Source organism: Magnolia sinica, chromosome 17 (genome assembly GCF_029962835.1).
Source record: "Magnolia sinica isolate HGM2019 chromosome 17, MsV1, whole genome shotgun sequence".
Taxonomy (NCBI): Eukaryota; Viridiplantae; Streptophyta; class Magnoliopsida; order Magnoliales; family Magnoliaceae; genus Magnolia; species Magnolia sinica.
Genome location: NC_080589.1, coordinates 26,555,687 through 26,569,350, shown reverse-complemented (window position 1 = coordinate 26,569,350; position 13,664 = coordinate 26,555,687). Strand labels below are relative to the sequence as shown.

Here is a 13,664-nt window from a genome sequence, read left to right as displayed (position 1 = left end):
AATTACCCAGACCCTAATTTTCACCATAGGTTGTATTAGGTTTCCTATTTGAAATAGACTATACCTATGCTAACTGGATGTCCCTATATCCATTTGATCCTAGTTTATTTTTATTTAATGATCTTGTGTTATGATGTTGGTAGCTTAGGTCAGGATTATGCATGACTCTCTTTTGATTTTCATGATATTTGTGATGAATATAGCGATGTTTGTGTTTTTTTTAATTAAATATCTTAATTCGGTTATTTGATCTCACATGTTACCTAGTTTATGCATTGGTCCTACATCAAGAAGTTTCCCAAAATGACCACTTTCAATTTCCTAGGTCAATAATTCATGAGGGTGGAGAGATTGAGAACATGGTATTTAAAAATGGTTATGTAACAGCAGTTATGTAGCAGTAACAGTGGTACCCTTTACACAATACACGGTTGTAATGGTTGTTCTGAAAAAAAGTGGCCCATTATGGGCCGATACGGGAGTGTTATGGCTCCAATACAGTTTCTTCCTTTATTATTATTATTATTATTTTTTATCATTATAGGGCCGGCCTGTATCGTAACGTCCATAAGGCTGGCTGTTACGGCCACCATTATGGTTATCGAATACCTTGATTGAGAAAAATGTTGCCATAGAATTCAATCAGGGTGGAAGAAATGGAGATGTGCCTTTGGAGTTTTATGTGATTGTGGTGGACCACTCAAACCGAATGGGAAATTTTGTAGGATGGCAATAAGACCAGCCACGCTTTATGGGATGGAATGTTGGGCAATTAAGCAACAACATGTCCATGGATGAGTGTAGCTGAAATGAGAATGCTGAGATGGCTGAGTGGCAAGACAAGGATAAAATTAGAATGAATGCATTTGAGGAAATTTGGGAGTAGCACCAATAGGTAACAAGATGAGGGAAAGTAGACTTAGAGGTCATGTGCATTGGGGTGCTGGTTATTAGTGAGTTGGTACAAGTTGAAGGCTCTAAAAGGGCAAGGGGAAGGCCCAAAAGGACATGGATGGAGGTAGTAAGAAAAAACTTGATGGCATATGGTCTAATTGAAGTTATTGGCCCTTGATAGAGTAGAATGGCAGAAAAGGATTCATGTAGTCCACCCTAATTACTTGGGATAAGGCTTAGATGATGATGATGATGATGAATGAGGAGCAAAGAAGAACCAAGTGAAGAGAGGAAAAACATGTGAGAAAGACAACGTTGTTTAGAGTCCAACAGCCCCATAGTCACAACTTTACTAATAAAAACAAGTAAAAGGACAGAAATGCCCTTAAGCACCAAATACATACCAAAACACCACCAAACAAACTTGCAAGGTCATGTTTGAACACAGACACATATAAGCATGCATAGGCACACCACTCTAGTAAGTTCGACTCACTGGCCCAGCAAACTCGGTCCATCTTGGACTTGGGTTTGGACACAGATTTCAGGTCTGTCTGGTTGGATCTAGATCCACATCTTATGATCATTGATTAAATCAGGCTCAAACCTATTCCAACACAATTTGCAGTCCTAAAAGGAAGGTAGATTGTCAATGGGACGGGTTAGACTCGATAACTTAACATCGTACAGTCTGAACTAGTTTTCTCCTGCATTTGGGGTCTTTAAGGCTAGATCCAGGTCCAGGTCTTGGGATCTGATTAATAAACCAGATGGATCTGTGGCAACCTTGATCGGCAAATGATGCAAAACGGGGTTCCCAGTTGCAGATCTGAAGATGTAACTTCTCTGGATTAGATACGGATTCAAATCCTCATCATGCAAGGGAAATAAAAAACTGAAAATTTCTGAATCTGAAAATTTGTCAGGCGGATCTGGAACAAAAAACTGTCACTCTCTCTCTCTCTCTCTCTCTCTCTCTCTCTCTCTCACATGTAGGAAAGTAAACATAACTAGGTGAAATTGCACCACTAATCCCATGGCACTGCACCTAGGGCTCAATTTGCATCTCACCAAAGAGAAGCCACTACCTTTGGAGGAAAGTGGGCTGAAAATTGTCATTCACTCTTCAAAAAGTCATCAATTTCCCACTTTTCCAGCAGTGGGGTCTCCCCAGGTACATTTTAGATCACCGGCCTGTACTGTTTGGGGTATAGAGGAAGAGAGTTGGGGTCCTAAACTTTTCAGGTTTGAGCTTATGTAGCTAGATGTGGAGGAATTGACAAATTTGGTGAAGGATTGGTAGAAGTGGTTCGAGGATGAGGGCTTTGCTGACTTCATATTGAGCCAGAAACTTAAATTATTGAAAGGATCAAAGGAAAGATTTATGCTTGGAAGATGGTGGTCTTAGGGAAGCATGAAGGTGAGGTTGAGAGTATCCTTAGGGACATCCATGCCTTAGACTTGAAGGAGGAATGGGGTTCATTGTTGGAGGATGTGAGACATCGGCGTGTTAAACTATCTTTGGATTACTCGAATCACCTAAAAGAAGAAGAAATCAAGTGGAGACAACAATCGCAGGTCATTCGGCTAAAAGAAGTTGATAAAAATATGCAGTTATTCCATAGCATTACTAGTGCAAGAATGAGGAATAATATAATTAGCAGCTTACCAGTGGAAGGTGAAAGGGTAGAATACAAAACCCAAGTTCGTGAAGCCATTATGCGGTTCTACAGCAAGTTGCTAACAGGTGATAATTGGAATAGGCCCAAGTTGGACAATCTCCCATTCATCAATTGTCAGAAGCAGAAGTAGACTCCCTTGAAAAGCTGGTCTCCGAGGAAGAAATTAAGCAACCAGCCGACTCTTTGGGTGAGGACAAGGCTTCGGGTCCTGGCTATCCTATGGCCTTCTTTTAGGTTTTTTGGAACATGGTGAAAGGTGATGTGGTTAATAACCAGACGGTTCTTGAAGTGTTATATTTAAAACTATGGAACCTTTGTACCAGGAAGGCATATTTGGGATAGCGCTCTCATCGCCAATAAGTGCATTGATTCAAGGCACGGAGAAGGTAAGGCATGGTGTGCAAATTAGATATTGGAAAGGCTTGTGACGATGTTGATTGGGAATTCCTTGACTCTATGTTGGGAGGATGGGATGCGGGCAGAAGTGGAGGGGCTGGATTCGAGAGTATGTTCGATCGACCGCATTTTCTGTGTTGGTGAATGGATCGCCAAAAGGATACTTAAGGTTTCCCATCTTCAAATTGCCAATGATACCATCTTTTTTTGTGATGTTGAGGCATACTTGGTGGATAATCTTGAGAAGATAATTAGGTGCTTTGAAGTAGTTTTTGGCCCGAAGGTAAATGTTTACAAAAGTGAGATGTTAGGTATGTGCTTGTCTTGGGACGAAATGGTGAGTCTGGTAGGTGTGTTTGGATGCGGTGTGGGCTCTTTTTCGTCAACATACCTTGGGTTGCCTTTGTGCACTGGTAAGCCCGCGGGCACCTTTGGGATAAGGTGATTGAAAGATTTGAGAGGAAACTTTCAAGTTGGAAGAGTCATCATCTCTTGCTAGGAGGTCGTCTAATGCTTACTAATGCTTATTAAAACCGCTTTCTCAAACTTGCCACTCTATTTCATGTCTTCGTTTAGGTGACCTCAGTCAATGTTGGACAAATTTGAGAAGTTGAGGCATGATTTTCTGTGGAAAGGGATTGAGCAAAAACACAAATTTCATTTCCTCAAATGGGACGAGGTTTGTGAGTCTTTTGCCGAAGGCGGTGTAGGTATAAGGGTGTTGGACACGATGAACTTGGCTTTAACAGGCAAGTGGCTATGGCGGTTTGGAACAAAAGAGGGCAGGTTGTAGAAAGAGGTAATTGCTAGGTAAGTATAGGGTCGAGAACGAAGGTTGGGGGTGAGGGCATCTTCAAGGTGTAGAGCCTTTGGAATATGAAAAGCCGTAATTGAGGTGATTCCCAAGTTTAAGAAAGGTGTGTCCTTCGCGATTGGTGTTGGAAGGTACATTTGGTTTTGGGAGTATGTATGGTGTGGTGGCAGATCACTTTAGGATGACTTCTTAGGACTTCGTTTGGTTGACACCAGATAGGAACATTGCAGTAGCTCGTTGTTATTCCATCTGTGGGGATTATGTGCTGTGGTCTCCACCATATGTCGAAGGGACTTGTCGAATAAGAAGTGGGTGAGTTTGTAAAGCTCTTAGATCATTGTAGGGGTACCATCCTTTTGTGACTGGAAGGACGCAATGATCTAGAAAGCTCACAAATTGGGACAGTTCTCGATTCGATTTTTTTACAGGGTGCTTTGAAAACTGACTTCTGAGGTCAGATTGGTACATTTTCACCACTTCTAGTACTATGGTGCCCCTCCCAAAGTGGTGGCGTTTGTGTGATTGGTGGGTAGGAAGAGGGTGCTTATTGTCAACCTCCAAAAGAGAGCTATAGACTCCCCAACATCTGTGTCATGTGCATGATGGACACTGAGATGGTTGATCATCTCTTCATTCCTTGCCCTTCTATACAGAGGGTGTGGGAGTGCTTCTTTGTGATTTTCAATAGTCTTTTGTGTGATGTTGGAGTCAATTGATGACTATTGTGGGTTTGGAAAGGAAGGCACGATCATATGCGTTTAACCATAATGGCTTTATTGTGGATCATTTGGGGGGAACGGAATAGGCATTGTTCCTAAAATAAGAGCGGATTAGTGGAAGTGTAGTTCGTAAGGTTAAGTGGGAGGTGGTGGGATGGGCGTCTGGCTTGAGAGCCATGGATGATTGTACCCCTTTGTCCATCCTGTGGCTGTTTTGCTAAGTTGTATTCTTTTCTTTTTCCACCGCAGTTTTTGCCTAGGTGGCTTTCTTAATAGAAATTCAATTAACCTTAAAAAACAGATTAAAGGGATTTATTAAAAGTTAAGGGGAATGGAATTCTTGATACAAAGATAGGGGCATGATGCCCTAGTAGAAGTAGAATCACGAACAATCAGATTATTATCTCTAGTTAAAGGGTTAAACAAAATGTTTAAAGCCCCAGCTAGAGATTTTAATCTCTTTGAAAACATAATCCAAAATCCATGGACGGTCCATGACACCCTTTGGCCTGACAACAAACATCCTTATTAGGCACTTCTGAGATTTTAAACCCATAGCTATAGTTCTTTTGTACACCTTATTCAAATCAATGTTTTAAATATCAACTATATCAGCCGATATATCTCACGATATATCTTATATCCCACATATGCGATACGAAACACACAGGTAGTGCCGATATATCCCACATGTTCAATTCGATTAGTATTTTTAATCTCTGATCCTCTTTTTTTTTTTTTTTTTTTTTTTTTTTAGAAATTATGAAAAATCATGTAGTTGAGCTTTAATTTTGATATCCATTAGTTCTTCGTGTTCTCCATGTTTTTTTTCAAAAATTTCCTTCAACCAGCTGTTAGTTGAGACCAATGTTTTAAATATCGACGACATCGGCCGATATATCCCACAATATATCTTGTATCCCGCCTGTGCGATACGAAACACGGAAGTAGTGGGATATATCCCACATGCTTGATCCGGTGAGCATTTTTTATTTCCGATCAATTTTTTTCTGTAAATTATGTTAAATCAGTGTCAAATTGTTACAAATCAATGATTTTTTATGTTTTGCATGAACAATCATGGATTGGGTGCTTCGATTTCGAGATTTGGAGGAGAATGATCGAGTTGTGGAAAATTGAAAAAAATAAAATAAAATTTCAATTTCTTGCAAATTGGTTGCAATCTTTATGTCCAAACATAAAATCAAACATGTATGTAACCTGATCTAGTGATTCTTCTTTTGCTTTTGAATATATTGCTTGTGTTTCCACATATCTTCTTACATTTGTAAATTATATGAGTAAACTTTGAATATACTTGCATCAATTCAGTTAGACAATGCATAGATTAGGAACCCATACAAAGAAAACTTATTGTGTACACTTATTTTTTTTGTAATGTTTTGATTTGTAAGTGTGTATTGATGTCTTTTTTAACAATCACTGAAATTTCATTGAAAAATTCGACCAATTTCCAATGTTTCCCCATGTTTCCAACAACCATGATACATTACGCGATACAACTGATATATCTCATGGGATAACCGATACATATTTGTATCCCAAGGGTGCGATATGTAACACGAAACCGATATTTCGAACACTGGTTGAGACTAATTTCGATGTATTTAGGAGTATTTGATGAAATGATCATCACATACACTATAGTTTCGAAATTTGAGTGTTGGTGGTCAAATTTGGGAAAAATTGGGGAAATTTTGATATTTTCCAAATTTCTCCCAAATTGCTTGGAATGTTGCACTCCAAACATGAAATCAAACATGTATGAGGGCTAATCTATTGATTTGCCAAGTTCTTGTCAATTTTCAGAAAACGAAAATCATTTTTTAATAAAAATAAAAAATTATTATTATTATTTTTTTCTTGAATTTTCCTTTCAACCAGCTGTCAATTAAGACTAATTTTGATGTGTTTAGGAGTGTTTGATGAAATGATCATCACCAATGTTGTTAAAAGCGTACGATGTACGAATCAAATCGTACTGTATGGCTGTATGATATAAATCGTACTTGTGAATCGCATTTGGGGTTGAATTGTATGATTTTATCGTGAATCATACGATTCAGATCAAATCAGATGATTTGATAATCCTGACGCAACACCAGCAACATCCAGTAGATTTTTTATTTTTCCTTTTGTTTTTTGCAATTTTTTAGGGCTTTGGGTTTTAAAACCTATTTAGGTCCCACACTCATTAGAATATCACATATTTTGCAACTTTTGAGAGATTTTGGGGACTTTTCGAGGTTGTGAGCCATAGGAAACATAGAGAAAGAAATCAACTTATCTTTTTCGTCGCTCAATGGAATCGAACACCGCTTGTTCCATTCAATTTCTACGTTAAAATTGGTAAGAATACATGTAAAATATTTAGTTATTCCTTTCTATTTCATTTCTTTCATATATTGGTGAAAATATGCGTTTTTCGAAAAAGAAAAATAGAATATTTCGAATTTTTTTTATTTTTTATTTTTTAAAGTTTTTTGAAGTGAATAGAGAATACATATATATTATACAAGTAAATGGGGATGGGAAAAACATTATTTTTTTAATCATATAGAAAACTTACATGTACATGGGATGGGAAAAGGGTTATTTTCTTAACTTGATTATGACATGATGATACAAGTGCAACACATTGACAATGAATCAATGATACATCATACATTTAGTATACAGTTTGTCTCAATTTTAGACTAAATTGTTTTTGTTTTTTTGCATATTCATGACAAAATGGATGATTGGTGTTATATATATATATATATATAATGTGTTATGAAAATCTGAAAAAATCTTACAATTTACGACAAGATAACGATTATGACAACATTGATCATCACATACACACTAAATGTTATACATTCAAGTTGAATGTAGTTGCATTAGTTCGACCCTATATAAAGGAAACCTATTATTTGCACTTCTTTTTTGAGATGTTATGATTGAAAAGTGTGTATTAAGGTTTTTTTAACAATCCCCAAATTTCTCCAAAATTTCCCAATTTTTCATTGAAAAATTTAACCATCAATGCTTCCCCATATTTCCCAAAAAGTGCGATAAATTACTCGATACAAATGATATATCCCGTGCGATAACCGATACGTATATGTATCCCAAGGATGTGATACGTAACGCGATACCAATATTTCGAACACTGATTCAAAGTAACTCCTCCGAGATTTGAAGCTTTCTAATTTTACTCCTAGGATTAGATATAATCTATTGAATCTTGACACGTGGACGTTTATCATGAAGAAGAAACTCAACAAATATTCAAGCATCCAAATCTCACAATATTTCCTTGGAGGAATTGCTACAGAGAAGATTCCAATGATTTGCACTTCCTCGCATATTTGGTCTGAAAACACTAGACATTCTTGTGTTATGAACTGCTATCTTGTGAGAAATCGCTGCAACTTCGTTGTTTCGGGCACTTCACATTTGCTTTCTGCCATCAAATACTTACAAAAGAGTAAAGAGTCATATGCGTTCCTAATGAAAGGGAAAAATTGTGCTTGAACATATACACACATCTTGCATAATTAAATTAAATTTTGTTCTTTGACAACCTCTGTGTTACATAGAGAGAGAGAGAGAGAGAGAGAGAGAGAGAGAGAGAGAGAGAGAGAGAGAGAGAGAGATCCTGCGAGTTGTGCCATAGGAGACCATCCATGTGTGTATACCTGGTTGGCCCCACCGTGATTTGTATGTGAAATCTGATCCAACCATCAAGTGTGTCACCCCATGTTAGGCTCAAGGCCTAAATTCAGCTGGGCTGCACTAATGGAAATAGTTGGGAGGGTGAAGCTCACCCTTGATTTTGTATAGGGCTCACCATGTTGCGCATGTGAAATTCAATGCATCCATTAGGTGTCTTACTCATGTTATTTCCTATGCCTAAAAATCAAGGCATTTTGCAATTCAAGTGGGCCCTAGTGAATTCATGATTAGTTGTGGTTGGAGTAGATTTTGCATACACATGACAGTGGGGCCCAATGCTTGCACGGATGATCTCTTGTGGCCGATGTCAAAACCAGTGTAATCCATGATTCATGTGGGCGGTGGGCCAAACCAAGGGAAATAGTTGGGAGGGGAACACCCACACTTGATTTTTTATGGGCACACTGTGATGTGTTCGTGAAATCCACTCCAACCATTGCATGTGCCATACCATGTGAGGACTAGGCAAAAAAATTAGGCTAACATGTGATTTAGGTGGGCCTCACTAAAGGAAACATTTGGGAGAGTCCATGACAATTGATTTTTTACGAGGCCTACCGTGATGATTATGTGAAATCGACTCAAACCATTAGATGCCACACTAAAATTTAGGCATGGGGCTCAAAAATCAGGCCCATACGTGATTCAGGAGGGCCAAACCAAAGGAAACAATTTGGAGGGTGAGTGTCGCCATGTACATTGTTTCTAATTGTATGGTACACTAGAATCATGGATGGGGCTGGTTTTTCATCCCTAACCCTAAACTCTAGTCACTCACTTGATGGTCTGAGTGGATTTGGAAATGCATGATGGTGGGGCCCACTCGAGCTTACGACCCCTTTACATAAAAGCCATTTATGTAGGACGTGGATTGTGCAGTGAGGTGGTGTATGTGATGCATGTGTGTTATCCATGCCGTCCATCCATTTTGCCAGCTTATTTTAGGCGGTGAGTCCAAAATTGAAGCATATCCTCAAGTGGAGCACCCCAGAGAATATAGTGGGATAATAATGTCCACCATTGAAACCTTCCTAGGGCCTACATTGATGTTTATTGTCATCCAACCTGTTCATAAGGTCACACAGACCTAAATGAAGGGAAAACACAAATATCAGCTTGATCCAAAGATTTTGTGTCCCCCAAGAAGTTTTCAACAGTAGGCATTCAATTCCCACCGTTTCCTGTGGTGTATTCCACCTGAGCTTTAGATATGCTTCAATTTTGGGCTCATGGCCTAAAATGAGCTGGCAAAATGGATGGTCAGTGTGGATAAAACACACACATCACAGTGGGCCCCACAAAGTCTCCGCACCGCTGTAAAGAGTGGTGAGGACCTCACTAGCGTGATTTATGTAAGAAACGGGTCAGTTGGTAGTGGGCCCCAACGAGATGTTTTTCAAAAATCCACTCCTACCATCTGGTGTGTGGCCTAATTTAGTTAGTAGCACTAAAAAATAGCCCCATCTGTGATTCGGTCTCCCACCAAACTGTTTCCCTTGATGCGGCCCACCTGACTCATGAGTCGGTGTGAGTTTTGGGCCATAAGCCTAATAGTGGATGACGAAACTGTTGGTCGAAGTGGATTGTGCATGCATATCATGGTGGCACCTGTAAAAAATCAGGGGTGGGAGTCTCTTACCAACTGTTTCTCATAGTGTAGCCCCAACTCAATCATAGATGTGGCGGATTTTTGCGCCTTGGACCTAGCATGAGTGGACACATCTAATCGTCAAAGTAGATTGCAGAAACACATTATGCTGGGGCCCACCCGAGCCAATAGTCAACGACCCCTTTGCCTGCATTAATATAAATGTGGTTTGGCTCAGAGGAGAAAGCCTGTCCAACCAGTTGGTCCACCCAGCGAATAATTTCCAACCTTTCATGTGTGTGACATCCAACCTGTCAAATAGGTTTGCCCCATTATAAGGCTCAACTTGTGCAAAAATCAGCCACATTCATGTTGTCTAGTGGACCACATTTGTATCTTGCTATCTTTCAATGACTAGATATTGTTTTCTATGATGAGGTCAACCTGACGAGTGGATGGGGCTGATTTTTGCACTAGACAATCCTCTTGATGGGGCCAACCTATTGGATGGATCGGCTGCATGGTATGCCGTAACAGTTGTTACAGAGCCATATAGGTCGTTACATAACAGTAACGGTGACAACCGTTTCGCGTGACAAGGTTGTAACAGGCGTAATGGCCGTTAGAGGAAAAGTGTCCTGTAATGGCTGTTATGGGCCCAATACACCTTATATATATATATATATATATATATATATATATATATATATATATATATATATTTTAATCGATAGAGCATAACAGCCGTTATGGCCTATATCATAACGGTAACAGTGATGGCCATCACAACCGCCGTTACCATTATGGCACGCCTTGATCGGATGTCACATGAAGTTAAATAGGCTAGAAGTTATCATCTGGGTGGACTATAACTTGGAGTCCAACCGGTTGGACGAAAGACCACACACACACACACACTCATTGTTACTGTCAATAATGACTGTGGGTGTTTTATGCACTTGTTGCCAATCCCAAGCCTGGATAAAAGATGGTTGTGTCAGGTTGGTAGCTGGCATGAAGCTTCAGCCATAACTTTTATAATGAATCCTGACAATCTCACATTTGAAGTACAATGGAAAGGCAGAACAGGATTTGGCTAGCTGACCCCAGTTAGTCATGGGATAAGTCTTAGATGATGATGCATTATCATCATCACGGCTTAGTCCCAACAATTCTGGGTACATGGACTCTGCTCTATGATCCTATTTGACCAATCATCTTCTTCTTCTTTATTCCTTTGGTGCTTTAACACGTAAAAATTGAATTGATCTAGTGGAATCCTTAAAAGTCCGTTCTGTGATATTTCTTAAACAGTTAGAATCTCTTCTTCTTCTTCTTCTTCTTCTTCTTCTTCTCTTCCATGATTAATGAAATTACAAAATATTAGTTTATTCTTTTCTACCGTTTGTTTGGTTTACTGAAAATTGGCACTAATATTTGCACATATTTGCCTTCTCCAGAACTTGGGGGATATAGCACTTGCCGAAATAGGCGATGGCTGCCCGCTGCTTAAGGACATAGTGCTGTCCCACTGCAGGCAAATAACAGACGTTGGTTTATCACATCTCGTAAAGCGATGTACCCAGTTAGAATCCTGCCACATGGTTTATTGCCCATTTGTGACTGCAGCCGGAGTTGCCACAGTGGTCTCAAGCTGCGTCAATCTAAAGCGGGTCCTCGTAGAGAAGTGGAAGGTCAGCCAGAGAACTAGGCGAAGAGCAGGTTCAGTCCTCGCATATCTCTGTGTTGATCTTTAGTTCCACATCATAGATTGTTTATATGAGGTTGGCTTTGGTACCGTCTAGGAGTACCAAGTTAGGTACCATGTGGGCTCTGTTGGTGGAAAAATGCGACCTATCATCTCATGTCCGCACAGATCATGGGTGGGCCCCCATCATTTCACAAGTGGGACTTCTTTTCATCAATGCTCCTTGGTACCCATTTACCTTTACCTGTTTATACTGTACCGTTTCTGCTCCAAATGCATATTTGGAGCTGAAGGTGGGAAGCCATGGCTTGACGTCTCAAGGAATCTAGCATGTGTCAGTACATGCTAAAAGGGTATTTGTATGTATCCTCGCATTGATAGATTTATGTTGTACTTATTTAGGCCCTAAGAAGGCCACTTCCACCCTCGCCGCATGTGACAATTTGGCAGCATGTGTGCAAGATCCTGGTTGTTCATCAGGTGGCCGCCACCCTGTACATGGTGTAGCCTGAAATGAGGCTGGTCCAGTTATTAGGTGGGCCAGACATGAATGCTAAATGTGCCCTATTGTTCAACTTCTTATTTTGTTATTATTTTTTTCATACTTGTGTGGGCCTATCTGATGAATGGCTTGCACGTCCGACATTCTTGCCTATTTGGCACATGTGAATTGAGTGAGGAATCCCAGTGCTCTTGTAGATTGCTCTGAATTTCTAATTTTTAAACATTTCTTTGTATGTTTATGCTTTAAGTTCATGACTTGTGCAAAAAGAACTGTCTGATAAAGAGCGGTTTTCTTCCTGTTAATTTTTTTTTTTTGCTTCTTTTGGAAGAAATTATATAGCATTTGTTATTAAACCAATATCTAGCTTGTGACTGAATGTGAAATGGTGATGGATTAAATATTTGAGGGTAATTAAGTCATTATTGTTGTAAAGCATATTTTGACATGTTACATTAGATGTGAGGGTGTATGTGGAATTTTCAAGAGGATATGATCAGTGAAGACATCTCACTTGGAGACGGGCTGCATGTGTTTACGGGTTAAAAAGGTGGTAGCATGCTTAGGAATAGTATTGAATCTTGGAGAACTGATCAAATACAGGCAACATACAGCAACAATGGTACCACACCATCTTTGATGCAAGCAGTGTCCTTGTTCCCCACATTCTCTCGCATGTGTGAGGCTCTTAGGAGATCTAAGCAATGGATTTATTAGTTTTAGTTGTTTCATTATGTTTTAGGGGGAAATGACAAAATTGGCCTCCAAACAGAAGGGAATAATGTTGAGGGGAATATACATTCTGGTACCTTTTTTTTTTTTTTTTTCAAAAAGGTTTTGATAAGCTAACCCATTGATCCAAGTAATTATCATTAGGAGTACCTTCCGTTAGATTTTTTTAATGGTGGCTTTTGTTCTAATGTTGGATTACACATCTAATGATCAGATTGTATTCACCTACATATCATAAACAACAGGCCTTGTAAAAAAAATCAAGGGCTGTGTCCCTTTTGTTGAAAAAATGGATATTTTCCTAAAATATTAGAAAAAAGGGAATTTCATGGGAAACAGTTTGAAGGGTGAGTGTTGCTCTAAACACTGTTTCTAATAGTGTGGTCCACCAGAATCACGGATGGAGCTGACTTTTGGGCCCTGGTCCTAACAGGCGGGGGGGTTGGGGTTGACGTGTCAGTGTGGATCTCACGTAAACATCAGGTTTGGACCCACCTAAGCTGCTTTCAAGGAATCTAACGGAGGGCACTCTAATGGTTATTACTTAATGAAAAGCTTTTTGAAAAAGGTACCCGAATGTAATTCTATATCAAACAAGTAGTTTCTGTAAAATTCCCTGATGTTTAAAAAGGGCTATTTTAGTAATTACCATGTTAAGGGTTTAGTATGCATTTGATATTTACAGCTTTCTTGCTCGGGTGAATTATCTCATGGTTAGATTAAAAGCTTTCTTCTCCTCTTTGATAAGAGCTTTGCCAAGCCCACACACGTCTGCAATAAAGCTCAAGTATGCTCCATGCATGTGGCAGTATGGCATGATAGGTCCTAGATCCAATCTATGTATTAGAATATACAATAGCTATATTGATTCCCTAGCCCAAGCATCGG

At 39.4% G+C, this 13,664-nt stretch overlaps 1 protein-coding gene across 4 annotated transcripts in view; it reads left to right on the top strand.

The window, feature by feature from the left end:
- Positions 1-12,565, top strand: part of LOC131231709 (F-box/LRR-repeat protein 4) — a 96,711-nt gene extending 84,146 nt beyond the window's left edge. For 2 of the 4 annotated variants that reach the window (XM_058227999.1, XM_058227996.1), the window contains one exon: positions 11,295-12,565. In XM_058227999.1, coding sequence (XP_058083982.1) covers positions 11,295-11,591 — 297 coding nt within the window. In that variant the 3' untranslated portion in view covers positions 11,592-12,565. The remainder of the gene's footprint in view (positions 1-11,294) is intronic. The other 2 variants (XR_009164521.1, XM_058227998.1) reach the window with 2 other exon arrangements.
- The last annotated feature ends 1,099 nt before the right edge of the window (positions 12,566-13,664 follow it).